The sequence below is a fragment of the Carassius auratus genome, chromosome 5 (assembly GCF_003368295.1).
Source record: "Carassius auratus strain Wakin chromosome 5, ASM336829v1, whole genome shotgun sequence".
NCBI classification, from domain to species: domain Eukaryota; kingdom Metazoa; phylum Chordata; class Actinopteri; order Cypriniformes; family Cyprinidae; genus Carassius; species Carassius auratus.
The window spans coordinates 9341133-9364334 of NC_039247.1; the positions used below are offsets into that span (position 1 = coordinate 9341133).

The 23202-nt window shown below is 38.1% G+C and overlaps 2 protein-coding genes across 3 annotated transcripts; one reads left to right on the plus strand and one right to left on the minus strand.

Annotated features, from left to right (window-relative positions):
• Positions 1-6730: 6730 nt before the first annotated feature.
• On the minus strand, positions 6731-14364 carry LOC113074058 (TNF receptor-associated factor 2-like). Its single transcript, XM_026246770.1, has 10 exons — positions 14146-14364; positions 13723-13801; positions 12666-12764; positions 12313-12474; positions 12060-12134; positions 11851-11925; positions 11251-11751; positions 10992-11169; positions 10705-10853; positions 6731-9787 (listed from the first exon to the last, which is right to left on the minus strand). Exons 1-10 carry the CDS (start codon positions 14331-14333, stop codon positions 9569-9571), a joined length of 1725 nt encoding a protein of 574 aa, XP_026102555.1. The 5' UTR covers positions 14334-14364; the 3' UTR covers positions 6731-9568.
• On the plus strand, positions 14224-23065 carry LOC113074067 (TRAF-type zinc finger domain-containing protein 1-like). 2 transcript variants are annotated; one of them, XM_026246785.1, is made up of 11 exons: positions 14224-14405; positions 16150-16187; positions 16694-16829; positions 17796-17849; positions 17931-18336; positions 19582-19943; positions 20340-20588; positions 21429-21543; positions 21661-21871; positions 22003-22063; positions 22202-23065. In XM_026246785.1, exons 2-11 carry the CDS (start codon positions 16153-16155, stop codon positions 22235-22237), a joined length of 1665 nt encoding a protein of 554 aa, XP_026102570.1. In that variant the 5' UTR covers positions 14224-14405; positions 16150-16152; the 3' UTR covers positions 22238-23065. The 2 variants fall into 2 exon arrangements, with proteins under 2 accessions (XP_026102570.1, XP_026102563.1); XM_026246778.1 differs by lacking the exon at positions 14224-14405 and adding an exon at positions 15395-15854.
• The last annotated feature ends 137 nt before the right edge of the window (positions 23066-23202 follow it).

A 23202-nucleotide genomic window follows, 5' to 3' on the forward strand; every position in this document is an offset into this window, starting at 1 on the left:
ACTACAATTAGGAAAAAGAGGCTACAATTTGCACAAGCTCACCAAAATTGGATAGTTGAAGACTGACAGTTGCCTGGTCTGATGAGTCTCGATTTCTGTTGAGACATTCAGATGGTAGAGTCAGAATTTGGCGTAAGCAGAATGAGAACATGGATCCATCATGCCTTGTTACCACTGTGCAGGCTGGTGGTGGTGGTGTTATGGTGTGGGGGATGTTTTCTTGGCACACTTTAGGCCCCTTAGTGCCAATTGGGCATCGTTTAAATGCCACAACCTACCTGAGCATTGTTTCTGACCATGTCCATCCCTTTATGACCACCATGTACCCATCATCTGATGGCTACTTCCAGCAGGATAATGCACCAGGTCACAAAGCTCAAATCATCTCAGACTTGTTTCCTGAACATGACAATGAGTTCATTTGACTAAAATGGCCCCCACAGTCACCAGATCTCAACCCAATAGAGCATCTTTGGGATGTGGTGTAATGGGAGCTTCGTGCCCTGGACTGCATTCCACAAATCTCCATCAACTGCAAGATGCTATCCTATCAATATGGGCCAACATTTCTAAAGAATGCTTTCAGCACCTTGTTGAATCAATGCCACATAGAATTAAGGCAGTTCTGAAGGCGAAAGGGGGTCAAACACAGTATTAGTATGGTGTTCCTAATAATCCTTTAGTTAGTGTATACCATAATTCTTCAAATAAAAGCCGGGGACTTAATTTACCTGAACTGCAGAATGTAATAGGCTTTTATTAGAAGCAGGCTTTTATTAGAAGCAGGCCTTTATTTCTAATTCCATCTGTTTTATAAGGAATTGTTTTAAATAAACATGTTAAATTAAAAGCACAGAATCAGTTCAGAATCAATCACCAAAAGAATCAAATCGGTTCAGATGCGATCTGTGTCAGTCTGCTTCATGTGAATCACGCATGCGCAGTATCATCAGCTCCTCGGTTATATATATATATATATGAAGTAAATAAGCTATGAAAAGATTAGGGTTAGGGTTAGAGTAAGGGATAGGGATATCTTTGATGTTGACATTTTTAAATTATTTTTCCGTATTCTTAGCATCCAGCCAATCTTCCTTATTCTGACACGGTAATGAAATATGAGAACACACTGTATGGCATGGTGCTTCCCTCCATGTTTAATAATCTTTTGACATTTTGGAGTTTACACACAATAGACGGACATATTGTATGCCAATAAATTCTATAATATAGGTCTGCTCTACCACCACATACATGAAATACTGTACGTGACACAGATATAATAAAACCATAATAAAACCATACAAATCATCCTGCGGTTCTTTTTTAGGATTTAAGTAATTAAGGATAATATACTTCAGTTGTTTTTAATATATTCATAAGCTTTTTTTGTCAAGTCTTAAGGCTGGTTCACACGGCAGGATAGTTAGGCCGATTTTAGCCCCGATTCACCCCTTCCGACAATCTTAGGATGCTCCGATTATCGTAAAATAATCTGATCAAATATTCCTGCCGTGTGTGGTGTGTTAAGACCGTTCTCCTCTGCTCGGAAGAACGTCGGGACCACTCCGATCTCAAATCGGGGATATCCAACATGTTGGATTTATTTGGCCCGATTTCTTCTCGTGTGTGGTGTCCCCCGAGGACAAACAATCACGCAGCCTGTGGACTGTGACGTATAGCCAATCAGAAAGCGATGTGACGACGCGGTGAGGAAGTACCGGGAAACAAAATCAAAACAGCCAGCGTATATAATATAACAAATATAACAAATACAAATAAAGTCAATGGGCATAACTACATCCACAACTGCAATCCACCAGAGTACATGGAAACTAATATATGAACGTTTATTTCAACGGATATTAATCTGTGTAGTAGTACGTATTAACATTTCTATGAGATAAAACAACAACTAACTCCATATCATGATGTAGCAAGTATAGTCCATGCTCGCATTGTGTCCACTTCTTTGACCATCGCCTTTTCTTGTTTTTCTTATGTTTTATTTCCGTTAAAAACAAAGCACAAACTATGGCCATTGCATCCTCTTCGTCCGCCATGATTGTTTACTCTGAAGTCACGTTTGATCTCGAGGGATTTTGCGAGATTTCCTGTCTGACCTGGGAATGCTCGGGAGTCAAATCGGTTCATGTGTGATGTGTTGATATTGCCGTGTGGCTGCACACCACTCACTGAACAACCAAAACTGTTAGACCCGTGATTTTTTATCGCCGTGTGTGGGGTCTCTCAGGTTTGGAAAATCGGCCGACAATTTTAATTTGTCCCGTGTGAACCAGGCCTTAGGTCAAATCCGAAGTCTATTAAAATGCAACCTGGGTCCATGTCACTAATTCGAGTGCTCTTCTCTGCTTACAATTATTGAAACGCATCAGAACTTTCTCTGAAATACACATTCCTTTATGTGGCATGGGGGGAAACTTCCAGTAATTCCAGAACCCAAACTCATCATTACACATATTCAAGAAAACCATGAATAACATAGTGGTGGGTTTTTGTTAAATGTGAGCCAAAATCATCACAATTAAAAGAACCAAAGACTTAAACTACTTCAGTTTGTGTGCACTGAATGTATTTAAAACACAAGTTTCACAAATTGAGTTGAATTACTGAAATAAATGAACTTTGCCACGACATTCTAATTTATTGTGATGCACCTCTATGTGTTTAATTTCCATAGACTAATGGGGAGCAATAGCCATATCAAAATCCTCATTGGTTATTACAAGCAGGGTGATGAATGTGGTTTTATTTGAAATCTTACCAAATCTTTTGAAGAACTACGAGGTAGAGCCACAGACTGGAAGCAGCCATAGAAGTGAAGTCAGCCAAGAAGATCTGGAGGTCCACCACATGAAAAGATCTCCCAGAGTTTAGTGGCGAACTTTTCCCTGAAGACAGTTTTAAGATGCCGACACCAAACCTACTAACAAACTAAAACATCTCTTATTTCACACGAATGAATGGACTACAGACAATCTACTTTTTGTCACTAAAGAATGTTTTAAAGAATTATAATACGGATTGATAAAACAATCATAATCTCACACATATTCTTCATATTTCAGGCTGCTTTAGATGCTATCTGTATCTGACAAAATTCCACTGCATATGTAGATGAATTGGAGGAAAGGGCATGATTACAGGACACACATTTTCCACCAAACATACAAATGCTGCTGTCAGAGACATTTTAAAGCACCCATCAAAGTCATGGAAGCCTCCATATGGGAAAAGGCTTAGCAAACCCAGTCACTCCCAGCATGACTCCTTCAGCACAGTGCCTCTTCTCTCAGCAGGTAGACCCATTCCGTTCAATCACCTTCCCTAAAAGACCACTCAAACTTTCCCCACTGTGAGCCATAATAACGCCATGTTACCCCCTCAGAGCCTTGCTTCCATGATTTAAGAGTTACACCCACGCTAAAGGGATAATTCACTTATAAATGAAAGTTCCTTCATCATTTACTCACACTCTTGTTGTTCTAAACCTGTGTTCCAAACAAGATTAAATACCACAGACTTTCACTTGGACCCCATAGACTTTCCAGACATTGCCATTTGTTATGCACAATTTATATGAACATGAACATGAGTGAATCATGACAGTTTTATTTTTAGGTGAGCTATCCTTTTATCATGAAGGCAGATGGTGAGGATTGGTCTAAGATAAACTGGACAGTCTTTTGTACTTTTAGTAAAGATACATAACCTAATTACTGTCAAAAATATTTTCGAGGCAGCAATATGCAAACAAACTCACCTGTATACATGCATATAAATAACTTACACCTAACTAACTCATATAGTTGTAGTTTTAGTTAACGACTGAAAAGTCGCTGTTTAAAAGACAGCATAAAGAGTAGCTACTGCCTTTTAGTTTTTTAAGCATTATGACAGTTCCTTTGAAAGGATTTGTTGGTTGACACTGGCATCAGTTGCAATATTTAAAGAAGCCTGTGTAACAGCATGTGTAATCTGTTACTGCTAAGATAAATCATCCGTTTTTGGGCTCCAGGAGGATGTCTGACTCTGTTTTCTCAAGTGGGTCAAAAAGTGTTCTTTGTACACCCCTAAATGGTAACCTGAGCCACAGCACAGAGGATGTCTTAAGGGGTTGCTCAGATGATGGGAAATCAGTGTGTGACAGGGGAAACTGATTTTTCAGGTTTGAAAATGCAAAGCGCACCACACTTTTTTTTTTTTTAATTTAGAAAAGAGCAGCATGCTGCATTTCTTGATGTTGCTTGGCAGCCACCGCATCAGCTGTCCTGTCAGTCTAATCAAGGATTATTGTGCAAGCACTCTAGAATCTTTGGCTCGCTGTTGAACGAACTGTCATTTTAGCAGAAACGTATTTAAAAAAAAAAAAAAAAAAAAAAACAGCTCTGGGTAACCCACGGGTCGCTGTGATTTTGCCAAGTAAGGCATGTTCCTGGATCAACATCATTGTCCAAAAACATAAGTTTAACCAATCCCTACCCTTATACCTAACACTACCCATAATTTATTCCTAAAATTTGTGGGATAGCTGATTAAAAAGAGTGTAGAAGCACCTAACTCTGGTTGTACGCCTAAAACAGATATTTCCTGAAAATTTATAACTCAGTTCTGATTGGTTGATTGGAATGTTGGTCGAGGATCAACAAAGATTTTGATCCAGGAACATGTTGTACTTGGTGAAATCACGCTCGCCTTAACCCACGGCAGCCACCACAAGTTCCTCCTCCATCACTGTAGTCTCTGGTAATTCCATTAGTTCCAAAGGTTCCAAGCAACTATAAACATCAGACATCACCACAACAACAGCCCGCCTCTCCATTCATTCATTCAAAAAAAACAAAAAAAAAACACGAATGATGTTGGCTGCTTTTCTGCTCAGAGTTGATTTTTAGTTATTTATCTTTCAACTTCAGGCACTCAGAGCGCTTCTACAAAAACACAAGATGCAGCAGGCAAAGCCCAGGCACATAAATAGTACACAACACGCTCACTGTCAACAGAAAACTATTCAAAAGGCGCCTCTCACTGCATAAAGCCATTCTGTCTGATCGAGGCCAATAGCTGCAGTTCATCTGTCTTTTATACAATAAATATGACAAAAGAAAAACTCTATATTTCACTCTACAACATGCTACCACAATGAATGCATTTAAAACATATCATAAGGGGGCTATTTTTGTTATTTAAAAAAAGCACAAAGCAAACTTTTTATAATATAAAATTAAAACTTGTGCCTGACATTGTTTGGGCTGCAGTTCATAATAATTATGCTTTATTGGTCATACATTTTTTATTTTATATATAAAAATATTATTTAGTTTAGTAAGAGAAATAGAGAAAAAGATTTATCCAGTCATTTTTCATGAAACGGTCCTTAATTGCACAATTCAATACTGACTGAACTCATAACTCGGGTAAAACATGATTTCTTAAGATGGTGCCAGAATGAACAACATGGCACAAACTATGATAGTTCCAGAAACAGAGTGATACCTGCAGGACTGACAGCACAACACAAATGCATTACATTAAAAATAGGCAGAGTAAAAGATTTATCTTATGATTATAAAGAATCAACATCAGAGTCGTTTAAATGAAGTGAATTGCAACTAATCTGAAATATTTATTTTTACCCAGACATACTATCCAGCCTCGAGCACAGGACAGCTTTGTTTCTTTCAGAATCATTTCTATCTGGGGACTACACACAGAGAGGAAGCTGTGATAGAGGGAATACCCTCTTGCTAATCCTCAGATTAGAGTCTGTTAACGGTGATACAGTGCTCCAGATTTGCCCAGGGGAAAAGACATGGACAAAAATCCTAATTGAAGATTTTCTAGTGAGAAGATCTCAGCCATTGCCCTTTTATGCCAGAACATGGTGGGGGGAAAATATACCGAGCTCTCATCAAAATCGTTTGAAAAGTACTGCTCACTTAAAAATGAATATTCTGGTATCATTTAGTCAAATTTATATATTTAAGAGTTTAACATGTCTTTGTTCATGGACATATTTCCTACAGTAAAGCCCTTTTAGGCAATCGTGTACTTTCACTCAAATTGTCCCATAAAACAAAAGACTAGTTTTACAATGTCAGAGTTAACATTAGGAAAAATCTAATTGATATAGCCTATATACTTGATCGACTGTAAGCTATTAGGCTTCATGATTGGCTAACTTGAAATCTTTCTTTTGTTTACATTTCTGGAGATTAAACACAAAGATCTACTATATTTTGGTAGAATATAGCATTTTTTCCAGAGATTATATCACCATGAGGAATTTCAGCGGACCACTTTCATCCATGCCTCCTCTTAACATCAAGTAATTGGCTGAAAGCGCCATTGCTCAGACATCACCCTCTTTACCTCTCTCTGAAGCTCTCAGTCCAACAGGGAAAGCCTGAACTCAAGAGCACTTCACTGGACTCTGTGAAAGCCATCAGTCTGAGAAGCCCTTTATTACACCCCCATAACAGCTCATATTTCCTGGAAGAGAGAGTGAGCAATGCATTTATGTGATTTAGAGATGATGTGTGGACACATACCTTTGATTCAGTCATTAATATGTAATCACATTTAACAGGAAACCATTTTCTGATAAGCTCAACTCATCATCCTTAAATGACCCACGGTGCATAATGATCAGTGGTGCATGAGCACCCCCATGTGGACATGTGTGATGTAACATATACAAGACTGGAGAAACAAGAGAACAGAAAAGACTTTATTTTAGGTTTCACTGAGAACTCAATCATAACACAGGATGAATCACACAGAGGTTCCTTCCTTGGCACATCTACTACCACAATTTGCGGAAGAAACCCACAGTGCCTTCACAGTAACATCTCTAGCTCTGTAAAACAGAATCGGGAAGATCAGTGGCACTGAGACACCGTGAGAAAGGCATACAAAGTTACGTAGAAAGTTTGATTATTAAAGCAACTTTTATGAAATGCAACCTTGGAAATAAAAAGTATACAAATCTTAGTCAGCTGAAGGAGGAAAAAAATCAGTCCTGGATTCCATAAATGAATTTTTCTGTGAGTTTTAATCTCAATGGTATGCAAAAACGTAAAAAATAGCTCATTTCTAGCGTATGCTTATCCAAAAATAAAACGCAAGTCAAGTTAACATATTATTTCTTACAGATAAAGGGGGCTCTCATCTACGTAAGGTCAAATATTTGCTATTCACCTCTTCAGCGTATGAACGTGAGCCCAAATCAAGTGAATGCAAACACTCAACAACAGGAAGGACACTTGTATAATTGCACAAGCTAAAATGTGTGCACTACTACTAGTAAATCATGTGACGGCTACTCAAAATAGGTCAATAAAAAGTGTGTTTTCCAAAAATCTCAAAGAATATTATTCATATGATTTACAATACCACACCCTGGCCACATGCAATGTTAGCTAAAGCTATGTATTAGAGAAGCAGTTATGCTACAGAGGCACGTCACGTCTGTAGAACTATTCACACAAGTACTTTGAAATCTCATTGGGGCATAAAGCAAGCAAGGAAATCTATGACGGTGAGATCTATTCATGTAGACAGGTCCTTAAGAGAGAGAGAGAGGAAAAACCGGAAGATCTTTCAAAATCTCATTCCCTCAGAGGATGCTGCCAAAGTAAAGCCCAAAAAGAGCCCGAACACATTTTGAAACCATCCCAACAGGAAATAGTACATGTATTATCGATATAAATCTATAATATATATTTATGAATCATATTTGTCATATCCACAGCTACATCAGTCGTAAAACTGTGCACACTGTATAGGTTATCTATTTATACTTAAATCAACTATATACCACACGCACATTTTCAGTACTTTCATATACGCCATCGCAATCAACAGATAAAAAAGGTAAAGCAATACAAATAAACTGTTGGTCTACAGCATAAACCAATACTTTACAATATGATTTTTTTCTTTTCTATCAAAACTTCTCATGCACAGAGAGGTTTTGATATCTGTGGGAACTGGTTTGAAAATAGGCTGGGCCCTGGTGCTTTGTTAGCATGAAGGCATCTTAAAAAAGCTTCGCAGACTCCGTTTCAGAAAATAACTAGACCAAAAAGCTCACAAGGAAGACGTACTGTATACTAAAAGCCCTTATGTAGGAGTTATGCATTGTATATGTATAGTAATGCCTTCTCTGGATGCAAAAAAATTAATAAAAAAAAAAACATTTCATGGACAAAATGCATTGAACTTACTGTCTATTAAGGACTGAGGCTACTTGAAAATGGCATAACAAATGACATTCCTCATTTCTAGCACATTTAAAGAATGCAAACCCCACAGTCTTTCTAGGAAAATGACGACAGGAATCACTTACTACGAGTTCTCAAACACCTGCTTGGTTTATACTGATGGGCACGGTCTTATAGTTTTAATGGCGTCCATAACGTTTGCCCAATGGAGCACAATATCAACAGAACACCCAAAAACACGAGAAAACATTGAAATGCTAACAGACATCCGCCTTTCCACATCACAATAAAGCACACAAGATTATCTGTCCTACTTACACTACCTTTAGGCTAAAGGCTGCATCTTTTATTCACGTATAACCACGTCGGCTGATGAGGCATTTGAGGTCCAAAGCAAAACTGGATGATTTTAACACCAGCATGATTTAGTTGATTTTTTGCAACAGCGATTTTACAATTAAACTGCCTTCGCTTCTCAGGCTCAGAGTGATAACCTGGTCTGCTGCTAACTTGAATGTATCTTCCACAGATCCAACATGCAAGATCCAAATGAACACATCAAAGAACACCAAAAATGGAAACGAAGGCCAAGAAACAGAGAACACCTTCACACACACACACTCACTCCTCAACTCACCAGCAGGTTATCAAAACCCAAATTCTGCACTTTGAATTCAAGCAATGTCCACCACTACAGAGAGCCGATGAAAACGAGAAATGTTCGAGGCACAAGATGCTCAAAGGGAATGTCAGAAGACCACCGATGCGTATACTCAAGAGTATGTAGCAAGTTAACTACACAGTCGCAAAATGAACGCATCGACATCATTCGTTAATGAATCCATGTCCGTCTACACACGACACATTCACTTACGAGTAGCTCAAACATTAAGGAAAGGAAAAAGTACCCAAATAGTAAGTGCGACAAGCCAAGCGCTTGGAAATGAAATGACGTCTGTCTTGTGGAGAAAGTCTTCTCAATCTCTATAAAAGGCAAGGTGCCACATCTATGGCACAGGCAAGTAAGTTACGTTACAATCACAGCTGACAGCTATCCCACTACGAAAGTGTGAGAGGTTCCCAAAGGGCAACTATATTACAGTACAACTGCACAAACTCTGGGAACAATTTTGGTTCATAAAGCAGAGTGGCTTCACGCTCAGTACAGTATTACACTGGGCACCGTAGTCTTTTTGGGCTTATGCGAGCACTGCAAAGAGCTTAGACCAACGGAGCAGGCCTCAGGGGAAAAAAAAAAATACTGCACGGGAACCACTACAGGCCGGAGAGAGCAACATGGTGAAGCAGCAACATCTGACACCTTAAAGGCCTGTGAGGTCAACAATGGCCTTGATGAAGATGGTGTCATCTCGGATGTAGGAGTTCTTGGTGTCTAGTTTGGAGAGAGGGCAGAAGAGAGGGCAGCCGCTGGCAATGTTCATGTCACTCACAGGCCTCTGGAAGGAGGAAGAGGAAATGTCTGGCCGGAAGGCATCGATGATGTGCTCCCTGTTGTTCTGATCCAGCAACATGAGGGTGACCTAAGGACCAAGATGTTGAATAAACACTTAAATAACCAAAGGGGTATTAATGGATGCAAAGCTGAAGCCAGACATTCATGATTCAGTGGAAGGAACAATAAGGACCCCATAAAAAGCACAAGCTGAGAAAACGGTCACATATTATATGTGAATAACAAACTTAAGGGTTGTCGACAACAAAGAAAATGAAAAAAAAAAAAAAGTTTAAAACACATGCAACAAGTGATCATTTTATTGCAGAATAACCCCGACAGGATGGTCTTGCTATTATTATTTAACATTTATTAAATTTATTATTACTTTATATTAGTGCCTGCCTGATGGATACAAGTTAATTTTGAGCTCGGCTTTCAATTTTGACCAGTGGATTTGAAAAATAAATGTGATAGTTTGATAAAAAAAAAATATATATATATTTTTTTAAATATATATATATATATATATATATATATATATATATATATATATATATATATATATATATTAAAATTTAAGATCTATTGTAAAATATTTTTCCAATTTGAAATACAATTCCTACAGTAAAGCCCTTTTAGGCAATCTTGCACTTTCACTCGAAAAAAAGATTTTTACTGTACTTTTGATCAAATAAATGCAGCTTTAATGAGTATTAGTCTTAAAAAAAAAAATTAGTACATTTTACCAATCCCAAAATTAAGAACGATTTTATATTTTCCTTACACCTTACATTTACGGAAGTGTAGTCAATGTCCAAGTATTTTCTTCTTTATTTTTTCATTCATTAATATCAGTAAGTTCTTGGGGAGTCACACCACAAATTGCATTTAAGTAGTTTTAAATGAACTGACAGGTCAAAAAGAGAACGGGTGCTTCATTGAATCTGAAAAGTCTGTCCGAATTTCATTAATGGCACAATGTTAGAATTTGATTCGACTGACCTTCTGATTGAAAGGCCACTTAAGCAAGGCATCACTGTGTCCCCTCATCACCACGAAGAACAGAGACAAGTGCGTACCACGTCCCGTCCCGTCCCCATTCAGATAGATGCGCAAACACATCTTATAGCCATATTTGCTTGTGTAAAATGCTGTAAAACACAACAGGGCACCTTGGTGTGAGAAGGCATTCATTAAGAAGTCCACATCAAAGCTGAATGATGAACTCAAGCAATCCCTCATATTAATTCATATGTAATTGTTAAATAAAATATACTAAATACAAATACCAGGCGAGAACATAGCAGGTGCCCGTCCGGCTACAGCATCTTGTCTCTTCTTCGAGAAGTCGGAGATCTTCCATACAAATACACCATCGTACGTGGCAGCGGACATGTCCCTCATCTTTGCCTCCATCTCCACGATGGAGAGATCCCTAAGGCCTACTGTCCTCTCCAACTGCCGTACCTGCATAACAAATCTATTATTAAAGAAAAATATATCTCAGGCTCAAAGAAATACATATCTGCTTTACATCCAACACTTTACCTTGTTGTTGAGTATCTCAATCTTGTCCTGGTCAAGCCGGTGCTGACGGTTATAGGCCTCCATGGTGGTGGCGGAGCGCTCCATCTCACGATTGAGCACACAGACAATGTTCTCAAAGGTGCTTACCTTCAGCTCCAGCTCCTGACAGTGGCGGCTGAGCTCCGCCACTTTGGTCTTCTCACTGTGTAGCTGCAGCTCCAAGGCTGCCCCAACAGCTGTAGGGAGTGGGGTGAAAGACGTACCCAGCGTCGGAGCCGGCGGTGGTGGCAGTGGCGCACAGGCCCCCTGCACGGGAGCCCCTGCTCCACTCAGCTGGCCCATCTTCAGCTCCAGCTCCCGCAGAGACTGATGCAGCTCGTGGATCTTATGGCCGGCCAGTTCCAGACTCTGAGGCTGCAGACTCTCCAGATTCACCTTGATGCCCATGATGAAGTGTAATAGAAGGTTTAAGTGCTCGTAGGAACAGGCTTGCTCATGGTCATGGATCTTCTCCTTTTCCACCTACAGGAAATCAGAGAGCCTGATGCTAAAAAAAGAAATGTTTGTGGAACCAAAATGAGTCTAAAGTCCAATGGATGGAGAAAAAGTGAGATTACCTACCGTCATATCACAGCCAACAACGTGAAATCGGCAAGGTGTTCGGAATTTGGAGCACAGTTTAATGTGGTCCACATACTGCAGAAGAGAAAAGATAGATATCCAAATAACTATTATAATTTTCAAAATCTTGGCATATATATATATATATATATATATACACACACACACACACACACAAAATAAAGGAAAACAGCCTAAATATTACATACTTTCTCTCTGGGAATTTTTTTCTTGGCACAACCTTCACAAATCATGGGATATTTTGGGCATATCTCATCATGGGCCTAAAAAACAAAGAAATATATATTTACCGGTAGTAGTATCACGAAAACCTAAAAATGAAAGCCATGAACGAATAAAGGATTATTTAAAATTGAAATGCTTGATTAATTATCCTTACGTTATATTTAAGAAAAAACTGTTCAGTATTTTTAATGTTTGTAAGAAAATAAAGAGTCTTACCTTAATGTTTTTAAAATGAAATGGCTCCTTGCAGTATTTACAATTAAGAATCCTTTCTGGGCATTCTCTCTCATTGTGACGTTCAAGCTCGTTGGCTCTTAGAAGTTCTTTGCATGATGGGCAGGGAAAGATCCTGAAGTCACACTTTCCCTCATGGTTTGCCTTTGAGAGATAAAGAACCACACAGATGGTGGATGTCATTTAAAACCATTTGCAAAATGCAAACAACACCACTTGAAAAGAAAGAAAGAAAGAAAGAAAGAAAGAAAGAAAGAAAGAAAGAAAGAAAGAAAGAAAGAAAGAAAGAAAGAAAGCAGTTTTATAAAACAGGGAAGCGACACAGAGTGCAGTACCTCATATTCTTTGATGGTGCCTGTCCAGCTGCATTCCTCATTGATGCAAACAGCTTCAAGTGCTTCAACTTCTCTTTTGGCAGCATTATCGGGAAAAGCCTAAAAAGAAATTGCATATAGTGAAAGTGAAATCTTTCAACTTTTATCAACTCATGTTTCAACTAATTACAAACAGTGAAAAATGGGTTAAGACCCGTTCACACCAAGAACTATGACCACAAAGATAAATATATTATCATTCACGCCAATGGACAATAACATTCTGTTTATTATATGCTCACAGAAAAAAAAAAAAAAAAGTTATTTCAATAATATTGTTCCTCTGTGAGGATTTTTCTATTCTTATAGAATTACAATGTGTATTAAACATTTACTGTTATTGTTATCAATATAGTTATCATTGTCTTCAATGTATAAAAACTGACTTCCTAAAATCTGGAAAAAAAAAAAGAAAAAAAATGTCCTACTGGATTACTTAATTTATGAAAATATACTCACTCATTTAAAAACCTCTAACTTAATTATCATTATTAATAGGATTGTTCACCTAAAAATGACAATTGTGAGGACAGACTGCCTCGGTCACAATTAACTTTCATTGCATCTTTTCCCCCATAAAATGAAAGTGAATGGCCCGTAAAAGCTGTCATTCCATCCAACAAGTCAGGTTTGAAACAACTTTCACTTTCACATTTGCCACAATCCTTCTGAAAAAAACTTCACAGCTTCTGCCACAAGTTCCTACAGTTACTGTACTAAAGTTCATAAAAAAATAGAACTATTGTAGTGTCGTAAAATAGTATGTTTCCCATTATTTAAGTAACTTTGTATTAGCCACCACGGCTACAAAAAAGTCTGAAATATACAAAACAAAAATGTATTGTGGTTTTACCATAGTAACAGTATTTTAGTAGATGTGTCATTGTAGTGGAAACTACAGTGATTAAGGCATTTTAATCATCACTTTATTTTCAGAAGGGCTATATCATTACTTCAAATATTTCAAGGCGATTTTCCTACCATTTAAACTGTTCTGTATCATAAAATGAATACTTACACAGCCCTGTTTCAAGATTGATGTTGCTTCTTCAAATATGTCCTCCTTTATACAGCCACTGCATTTCTGTGGTCCGGAGCTGCGATGGGAAAGGAAAGGTTTCGCAAACACAGGCACACACAAGAAAAAAAAAAAAAAAAAGAAAAAAAAGATAAATACAAGGGCACACCACATATAACAAAAGAGTTGATTTTGACAATAGCAAATTAGTCTGCAACAGTCTGGCTATTGTAGTTGACACCTCGGCCAGCAAAACCTGAAGCCGAACACAACCTGAAAGCCTGCATTTATTTATGTTCCCCGATCTGAAGCAACGTTTACTGTTGTACACTCATAAAATATACCATAAAAACGGCACGGAAGGCCTGACAGCTCGTGTTCATCTTTTGTAGTGTCGTGGCAGGGGGGCCATCTGACGCTTACCTCACTGCTTTATTAAAACAATAAAAACAGAAACGGTGTCCGCACTGCGCCTGAAACGGTCTCCTAAGGATTTTCAGACAGATATTGCACAGATGCTTGTCCTCCAGCTTGTTGGCGAGTATTTTCTTGGGGAAGCCAGGTTTGTTGCCTTCTAATGAAGATGGTGGCGAGGGTTCCTGTGCAGCCATTATTCCCGAGCGCGCATGTGACCAGGCTCCGGAGAAGAGACACGGATCTTTCGACACATTTCACTGAAAAGGGTTTGTAAACACACCGTATTTGCATTGTGTCACATGAAAGGATTAACTAATAGTTAAATACGTTTAAACATACACATGGTTTAATGTTTATACACGCAAGACAGCTGTGACAAAATAATACCATCGTCTTAATAAAGTTTTATAGTAACGTTAGCAAGGTGCGTTTACTGTTGTTGGGATCTAGGATTATTTTCAGAACAATAAATATTGTTACTTTTTAAAATCACATATGTCCTACCATTTTACGGTCCAACGAACATTATAAAACCGCCTGCAGTGCTGTGAAACATTTTATCAAATACATTCATCGGTGTTTCCGTGTGCAGTCATAAGTATCAACATAATGTATTATGATTAATATTATTTATAGTGTTCCTCAAAAATGTGAGTAACGGTAGGCGTCGAGTTCTCTCTAGTCGATCATGGATGGTAGCGTCCACTAGAGGGCGAATGGGGACAAAAAAATATGTGAAGCTAGAAACTTTACTGTAGTAACATGACAAAAAAAATATTCTGGTATTATATATTGTTCTTTCTTTTATTAACCATCATAACAAATAATACAATAACATATAAGGTGATGCATGTTTAAAATAGCCTACAACAAAACAACAACAATAATAATAATAATTACTACTACTACTACTACTACAATTGTTGTTGTTGTTTTTCTAAAGATAAAGCAATAAATCTGAAAAATTGTTGGATTATTACATGACTGCCTAAAACCTATGATTATAATATCAACCTGTATGATATAATTATTTCTGATGTAAAAAAAAAAATAATAATAATAAAAAAATGTTTTAATAAAATTAATAAAACCCAGTAGAGGTACTTTACACCATTACTGATTTATCGCTATTTGTGTGTGTGTGTGTGTGTGTGTGTGTGTGTGTGTGTGTGTGTGTGTGTGTGTGTGTGTGTGTATACCGTATATAATTTGTATTTTTTGCCGAGCATCTTGGTCTTTTATTTTGAAAAAAGATTTATATCTTCGTCATCATCTGTCAGTCTTGCTGTTTTGTTTTCACGGCTACGGACGCTTGTTGATGCTGTGGCACGGAACGACAGCTGAACGGATACTTAGCTGTCACATCTCTATCTCAGGACAGTAGCAGTTTATTACTTGTTTCTGTGTAGATGTACACAGTGTAATGACTCGAATCTCATGATCTAGTTACTGTAGTGTGCGTTATAGTTGGCACTCTTCGAGACAGCAGCCCAAGCATTTAGATTACATTAAGACTTCAAAGCAGCTATTTAAAATACCCTGGTGCCTATTCAGATTTGTGGACAAAACACTGTTGACTGTCTTCATTTCATTGAATAATTAATTTAAGGCTCACTCGTTCTGGGACCGAGAACAAGGACGAAAAGTGCTATTAGTTTACTTCTCTACCGAAACCGCAGCTTCAGGTGGTCGCTTACAGCTTCAACATTAATAAGGTACCGTTAACGCTAAGTGTCTAATGTTAGTATGTCTAATTTGAGCTGATTTAAGGAGGAAAACAGTAAGTATAAATGACATGAAGCGGTGGATTAAGTTTGTTTAATGTTTTTACGTAATGATTCATTTAAAAGTTGAAGGAGAGCGAAGTACAATCTTCGGTGTATGTTCCCCCTTTACAATCTATATCTTATTAAGGAAATTTTCTTTAGTTTAAGCCAGAAACGATTTTATATACAGTATGTGTTTCATGGAGTCAGGTATGTGCTTGATGAGTTTCTCTTTTCCACACAGACTATGGCCGAGGACAACACCCAGTTTTGCAGTAATTGGTAAGTTAAGTAAAAATAAATACATTTAAATAAGTGAAAGTCATGTCGTCATTTCACGTGCCCGCATGCTTTTTCCCCATGTAAAGCACAAAAGAGGATGTAAGTCAGAATGACAGTTTCAGTCACCATTCACATTCATGTCATCATAAAACACTTTTTCAAATGAAAAAATGGAATATCTTGAGGGTGAGGACATAGTTTTTATTTTTGAGTGAACTATTCTTTTAGGATAAGGAATGCTGTTATTTAGTTTCGTTTTATCAGAAAACCTTTGGCTTTCACTTAGGCGTGTTACGAGTTGCCAGTCCCTCCCATCAGTCGTTCTGGCTGTACTGCAGTCAGTGTTTGGATGACACACTTTTATCCAAAGCAACTGTGTTATCATTTTACAGTGACAGCTTCCCAGGAGTAACCATCAGTTTAGTCAAGCACACAAGGGCTATTGTGATGTTTATAGAACTGGTATTGTGTCAGCCAACTGACCATGATATGCTCTCTGTCTCTAGCAAGCATGATATTCCAGAATCCAACTTTACAACACACGAGATCCATTGTCGGCGGAATATTGCTCTTTGTGAGGTGTGCCAGGAGCCTTTTCCTCATGCTGAGCTTGTGCAGCACAAAGAGATGGACCATGCAGAGGTACGATCCGGCCATGATGTATGATTAAACGACTGTGTATTTGGACATGAATAAAAAAAAACTTTGCAAAAAAAATCTTCTGAAAAAACAAAAAACAAAAAAAAAGTCAGCAAATACTCTGTAGGTTGTGAGAATTTTAGATTTTTTTTTTCTTCAGTTTACTGTCCCTAATATTTATCTTTATTCTGAATTACACAGACAAACATACAAAATATTTTGAAGATTAGTTTTCTTTGTAATGTCTGTACAATGAGTCAAAACAGTAATGATAAGAAAGGTAACACTTTATTTTAAGGTGTCCTTGTTACAAGTTACATGTACTTATCTACTATTATAATAATTAATTAGGCATAATTACATTCAACGGTCCCGTAGTATAATATAAAATAAACACTGCAATATTTTATTACAAAATAGAATCATCAATTTTGATTTGATATTGATTTTAAAGGGATAGTTCACCCTAAACAAAGGTGTCCTTTTTACCGTGTAATTATACATTTAAGTACGGAGTAATATTAATTAACTACATTTATTTATCCATGCATGTCATTATACATTTTTTTATGAATCTGTCCTTGTAATCTTTAATCAAAAACATGAACTTAATCTCCCTCTTGCAACGAGATCTCTTCTTGCAACCTGTCACTCATATGAGATCACAGCAATTAGCAATTAACCGTGATCCAATTAATTCCAGACAAACACAAGTCCAGCCCTACTTCTATCTTGTTTTAGAAGACTTTTCACTCACAAATATAAAACAATTGAAAAGACAATCACAATTTTTGCTTCGTGCCGCCTTTAAGATTGTAGAATATAATGAATAACAGCCTTGTTTTAAATAGCATTAACTTACATATAGCATCCATGTTACTTGTATTGCAGAATGAAACTGAAAACGAGTTGTTCTTCTCCCCAGGCTGCTAAATTGAAGGTTTATAAAATCTTAACCTCTTTTTACAGGAACAGTGCAAATGTGGATTAAAGATAGAGAAAAGATTCATGGAGGTCCACCAGGTACAATATGAACAGTTATGCACATTGCTGTTTTCATTGATGAGTTCTGTGGATTTTAAGACTTTATTTTATCCCTCTCAGAGGTCAGAGTGCAGTCATCGACTGGTCCCGTGTCAGTTCTGTGATTTGGAGGTGGCCTCCTTTCAGGCTAAAGAGCACGAGGATTACTGTGGGACCCGCACCGAGCCCTGCCCCATCTGCAAGTGTAACGTTATGCTGAGAGAACAACACATCCATCCAGCCCTGTGCGGAAGTCTGACACCACCTCAGGAGAGGCACAGCAGTAGGGCAGTGCCCCAGTCTCCTGGAGCATGGTTTGAAGGGCATTCAATCCATAACCTAATACACAATAATAACAGCACGGGGGCAGCAGAACGCAGGGGTCCACCACGAGCCTTGGAGGACAGACTACACAACAGCACCAGTGGAACAGTGAGGGGAGGAACCAGGAGAAACGCAGAAACAAGGAACAATGATTTTGCTTATTGTATGTATCCATCTGGCTGTTTTAGTTCTTATTCACAAAAATTTGAAATAGATGATATAGCCTTGACAGACATTTTTTTTTTTAATTGATCAAGTCTGTTGATATTGGATATCTACTTGTGAATTTCCTCTGTTTACATTTAAGCCCCTTTCACACTGCACGTCGGACCCGGCATATTGCCGGAACATTGCCGGGTCGCCTTCTGTGTGAAAGCAACCGCGTCCCGGGATTGATTCCCGCATTGAACCCGGATCGGGGACCTAGTAACATTGCAGGGTTCAACCCGGAACGAGCGCTGTGTGAACAAAAGCCAGATCTAATGCCGTGTCGAAGTGATGACGCGCGTTATCACGCGACTCTTTTACCGGCTGTTTTGAAGGAAGATCAACGTTCGCGACGAAAAAATATGTGCAAACTGTAATGAAGTAAAGATCAGTTGTTCCTCACTTTCCGCGCTGACGCAGAGATCGTCTGCTTGCTTCAGTGAAAGTATAACGTGCCTAACGTTTTCGACTCGTACATTACATGTCACGCCCTGATGTCACGTGTCGTTATGGGATCTTCACGGGTTGTGTATGAAAGCACACACATATCCCGTGTCATCACTGGCAGTGTGAAAGTGCAAAATCTAGCGACCCGGGAACAATTGCCGGAACATACCCGTGTATTTGCCGGAATGGCAGTGTGAAAGGGGCTTTATAGGAACTTTACACTGCAAATGAGGCACAGAAATGTGTCTGAATTGGCAATTAGGCGTCTTTACTCTTTGTAATGCTCCTCAGATGTGGCATGAATACATTTACACAGCAATTAAAACTACATTTACTAGGGTTATACTAGAGGCTGAGCTGCGTCAGAGCAGTAATCATTTAATCTGGCTTTTATGATGCATTGCGTCTTCACACAGAATACTGAGCAGGCAAAGAAGGTGTGTAAAGATGCCTTTAGATTACTTTTGTTGTTATCTAACACTTGAAGTTAATATTTAAAAACTACTACGAACTGCATAAATGGGAAATGTAATGTAAAAAAAAACATAGTGTACATTTAAATATTGACCATAACATTGAATTGATCGTTGTCGTGAGTCAATTGAGTTGTCATGTCAGTTCATCCCTATAATAAACATAATGGATTTTTAATTGGTTTCAAACATGTTGTTGAAAACGGTGGGAGCTTTCATCAGATATTAACAGGATGCTAGAGTAAAAAAAAACTAACCTTCCCCTCTGCTCATTTCCTCAGTGTTGGATCAGGAAACAGAGCTGGGGAACAACAACAACAACCTTCTGTGGTCTCTGGGACAAGTGCCAGACTATGAGTCCTCCAGTCTGGACTACATGCTGGCCCTCAGCCTGCAGAGTGAAGGTGACTTGGAGGACCCCCGTCAGGAGGGCGTGTGGACTGATGTGTGGGACCGTCATCTGGGAAGGACACCAGCCCATAGCAATCTTACTTCCCAGCTCTCCTCCAACACTAAAACCAACTGCACTGAGGCCCCCCCTAAAATCAATTCAACCGTGGTCCACAGCCCCCGCTCAAACATCATGCTACCTTGTGAGTTCTGTGAAGAGCTCTTTCCAGAGGAAGACCTTATCTTACACCAGGTAAGTGATGAGGCCCAAATCATCCAATCACGTCACACTCCCTCTGTGCCTGATATTTAAGCCAGGCCTCTTGTGTCTTGACGTTGCATCAGCCACAGTGGTATTTGAGTATCTCCTCACGTCTGTGTTAACGGACAACACAAGCCATGTTCTTCATGGCAGGCTATTGTAACGTCAGCACTGATGTTGAATATCACACTTCATTCCTTGTTGTCAGATCTCTTATTGTTTCCTAATGTGGAGTGTAGTTTCCATGGGAACCTCCTCGAATTTCAGCTGAACCCTGTGTCAGATTCTTCTCCTCTTTCTGAGGTCATAGAGGACGGGTGTGTAATGTTTTGGATTTTTGCCTTTAGTGGCCAGCATTAAGGAAATATTCGTTTTTTTGTCTTCTAGACCGGCTGCAGCCCAGCCTCTGCTATTGCTTCCTTCAGTAAACAACCTCCTTCTCTTCAGTATGAAGAAATCATCACTCAAGGGGCTAGTCATGTCATTCCTCCCCGTACACCTAGTTCACCCACCCTGCCCCTCTCCGTTTCGCCGCTGTCCTACAGTTCCTCCTCCAGCCCAGCTGAGGGCGACGTACTCATTCCTTGTGAGTTTTGTGGCGTTGCCTTGGAAGAGGATGTGCTCTTTCACCATCAGGTATAACAACCTGTGTGTTTTTCTCCACTACATAACCGGTCTTACAAATAAAATTTTACATATATGACACGTAGAATCAAAGATACTGAACAGCAACAAGAAATATTAAATCTAAAATTTATAAAGGCAAAATTTATAAAGATGACTGTAGGACATTTTTGTTACACATATAGGTTAAAAATCTGTAAAAAAAAAAAATGGCACTAAATCATTTTGGAATGACAGGAAATGTTTGTCCACACATTCTGTTCTGAGATGTTTTATATGGATTCAAGTCAGGCACTGTATATTTGTAACATTCTAAATGTGAATGTAACCCCAAATTATTTTTTTTCAGTTCAAATGAATTTCTTGTTTTAAAACATTGTGGGAAAACATACATAGTTTTGTAAAGAAGAAGCTTAATAAATGTTATGATAGATATTTACAAAAGAATGCTATTTAATATATTTTATGTCTGCGTAAACAGGGTGCGCAGAGGTACGCAAATACATATGTTGACAGGCAGGTGGTACGGCCTATCGTAGTCCTCGGACCGAGAGATATGATTGGGCAAGCATTTTATGGTCCTATGCCTTCCACATACGATATAAATATATAAAAATATAAATATAAAAATGCTTTTGAACCGAATCGCCTACCCTGCCTCTAAGAAATGTATAAAAACTATTAAAGTATTTTAGAAAAATTTCAATTTGGCTTGTAAATTTCCCTTGGGTTTATATCTAATATGTTTTGTATCACTCATTATTTTTTCTGCAAGTATGTTTATACACTTTTTTTTGAAAGTAGAGCAGAAATGAAACTCTTTAGGTTTATTAAAGTTCGTTAACTGTTTAGGACAAGTGTGACCTCCGACCCCAGACAGCTTATTCAATCGACGGATTGTCTCCACTGAAACTACACCACACCACCAAAGAGGCCCACGAGAGGCAGAGAAGGGTCAGACATCAAGGTGAGCCACCAGAATAGATGAACACAACCTCATCTTGTAATCTACCTATTAATTTTACTACTTATTTACCAAATAAATACAGTATGTAGTAAGTCATACCTCAGTATCTTACTGCAGCTGACCCTGATGAGGAGCTCCTGCAGCAGATGGCTCACGGGTGGCAGAAAGGCACCTCAGGTTTGGACCAGTGGCCGCCCTCAGCCTACAGCTGCACAAAGATCCCGAATGCTGAGCAGCAGGTGAAGAGCAGGAGCCAAAGTCACAGAGCAGTAGAAGCCAACACGTACCTCAGTGACAGCCTCAAGCCCCGTTCTACAACCACTTCAGGGTATGCTTAAATATTCATCTGAAATCATTTCTATGTACACATAGGATACAAGGTTAAGGGAAAATATGGAAAAAATTATAAGGTCCTTATTGTGTTTACTAAAATGTTTTTTTTTTTTATTCCCATGACAGACCTCCACAAAGAGGAAGACTGGAGGGCCGAAGGAGTGATAAAAACACAGAGACACCGAAGGTATGTATGTTAACTGTTACAGGAACATAAAACTAATTTTGGAAGAGACCTGCATGCAGAATATACTAGATGATGTTATCAGATATTTGATTCTACTAATACTTTTTGACCTGTTCTACATTACATTTTTATCTCCAGGTGCCTAAAAAACATAATATTGAAAAAGAGGAGTAGAAAAGGGGAAAGAGTCTCACCAATCTTCTGAGTCCCTGTAATTTAAAGCAGTGACCTGTTATTACTGCCTATAGTCTATTATGTTTACATGTCCAGGTGAATTGATCAATTCTTTGGCTTGTATTTCTTTAATTGAACTAGGATTTGTTTTCTTCATTTAATTTTTTCTATGGTGTTTGTATGCGATTTTAAATGTTGTTTTGAGCTTTGCTATATTTTCTTTGTTTCAAAGACGTTGGAAAATGTTTTTATTTTAATTTACACACATTACAGTATAAATATAGTGTTTATTATAGGGATGAACTGACATGACAACTCAATTGACTCACGACAACTCTCATAACACTTTACTGTATTGTTTTATACATAAGTTAATGCACTAGTTAACATAAACGTTAAGCAATGCTGCATTTATTAATCCTGGTTAATATTATTTTTACATAAACATTTTAACATTAACCATTTTGTTTGTCAATATTATTAGTTCATAATGCATTGTGAACTAATAATGCACTAATGACCAATATTATGCTTATGGATTTTTATTAACAATGATTAATAAATGCTGAAAATTACTGAATGCATTCAGTAATGTTACAGAACTGTATTGTGAAGTGCTGCAGAAATAACACATTTTTATTTGATCCTGAGTGTGACAGTTTTACAATGTACAAAAAAAAAAAAAAAATCAAACCGTTGATATTTGAGACCTTTTCATTGTTGGCTGTCCGTAAGCTGGCAAAATTGGTTATGTTATTAATCTGAAAGTTTATCTTCCTGTAGTAAACACATCTTTTCAATAAAAAGATTTGCTGTGGCTGACAGTTATTGTTGTTGTTGGGTTTTTTTCAATTATTTGGACTCATATGTAACAGTATATTCTCTGTCATGAGTTAGAAAGCTTCTGGCCACTGTACTGTTTACCCTTTTTAGTTAGTAATTGGAGCATTTTCTACTAAACAAAA

Bases quoted from the DNA above. Each gene is read 5' to 3' on its own strand.
- LOC113074058 (XM_026246770.1), bottom strand. From the start codon at position 14,333: ATGGCTGCACAGGAACCCTCGCCACCATCTTCATTAGAAGGCAACAAA. The intron at 12,475-12,665 runs GTACTGCACTCT...TATCTCTCAAAG, and splicing joins GCACCATCAAAGAATATGAG to GCAAACCATGAGGGAAAGTG. The intron at 10,854-10,991 runs GTATTTGTATTT...TGTGTTTTACAG, and splicing joins ACCTGCTATGTTCTCGCCTG to CATTTTACACAAGCAAATAT.
- LOC113074067 (XM_026246785.1), top strand. From the start codon at position 16,153: ATGGCCGAGGACAACACCCAGTTTTGCAGTAATTG. The intron at 20,589-21,428 runs GTATAACAACCT...TTAACTGTTTAG, and splicing joins ATGTGCTCTTTCACCATCAG to GACAAGTGTGACCTCCGACC. The intron at 22,064-22,201 runs GTATGTATGTTA...TTTTATCTCCAG, and splicing joins AAAACACAGAGACACCGAAG to GTGCCTAAAAAACATAATAT.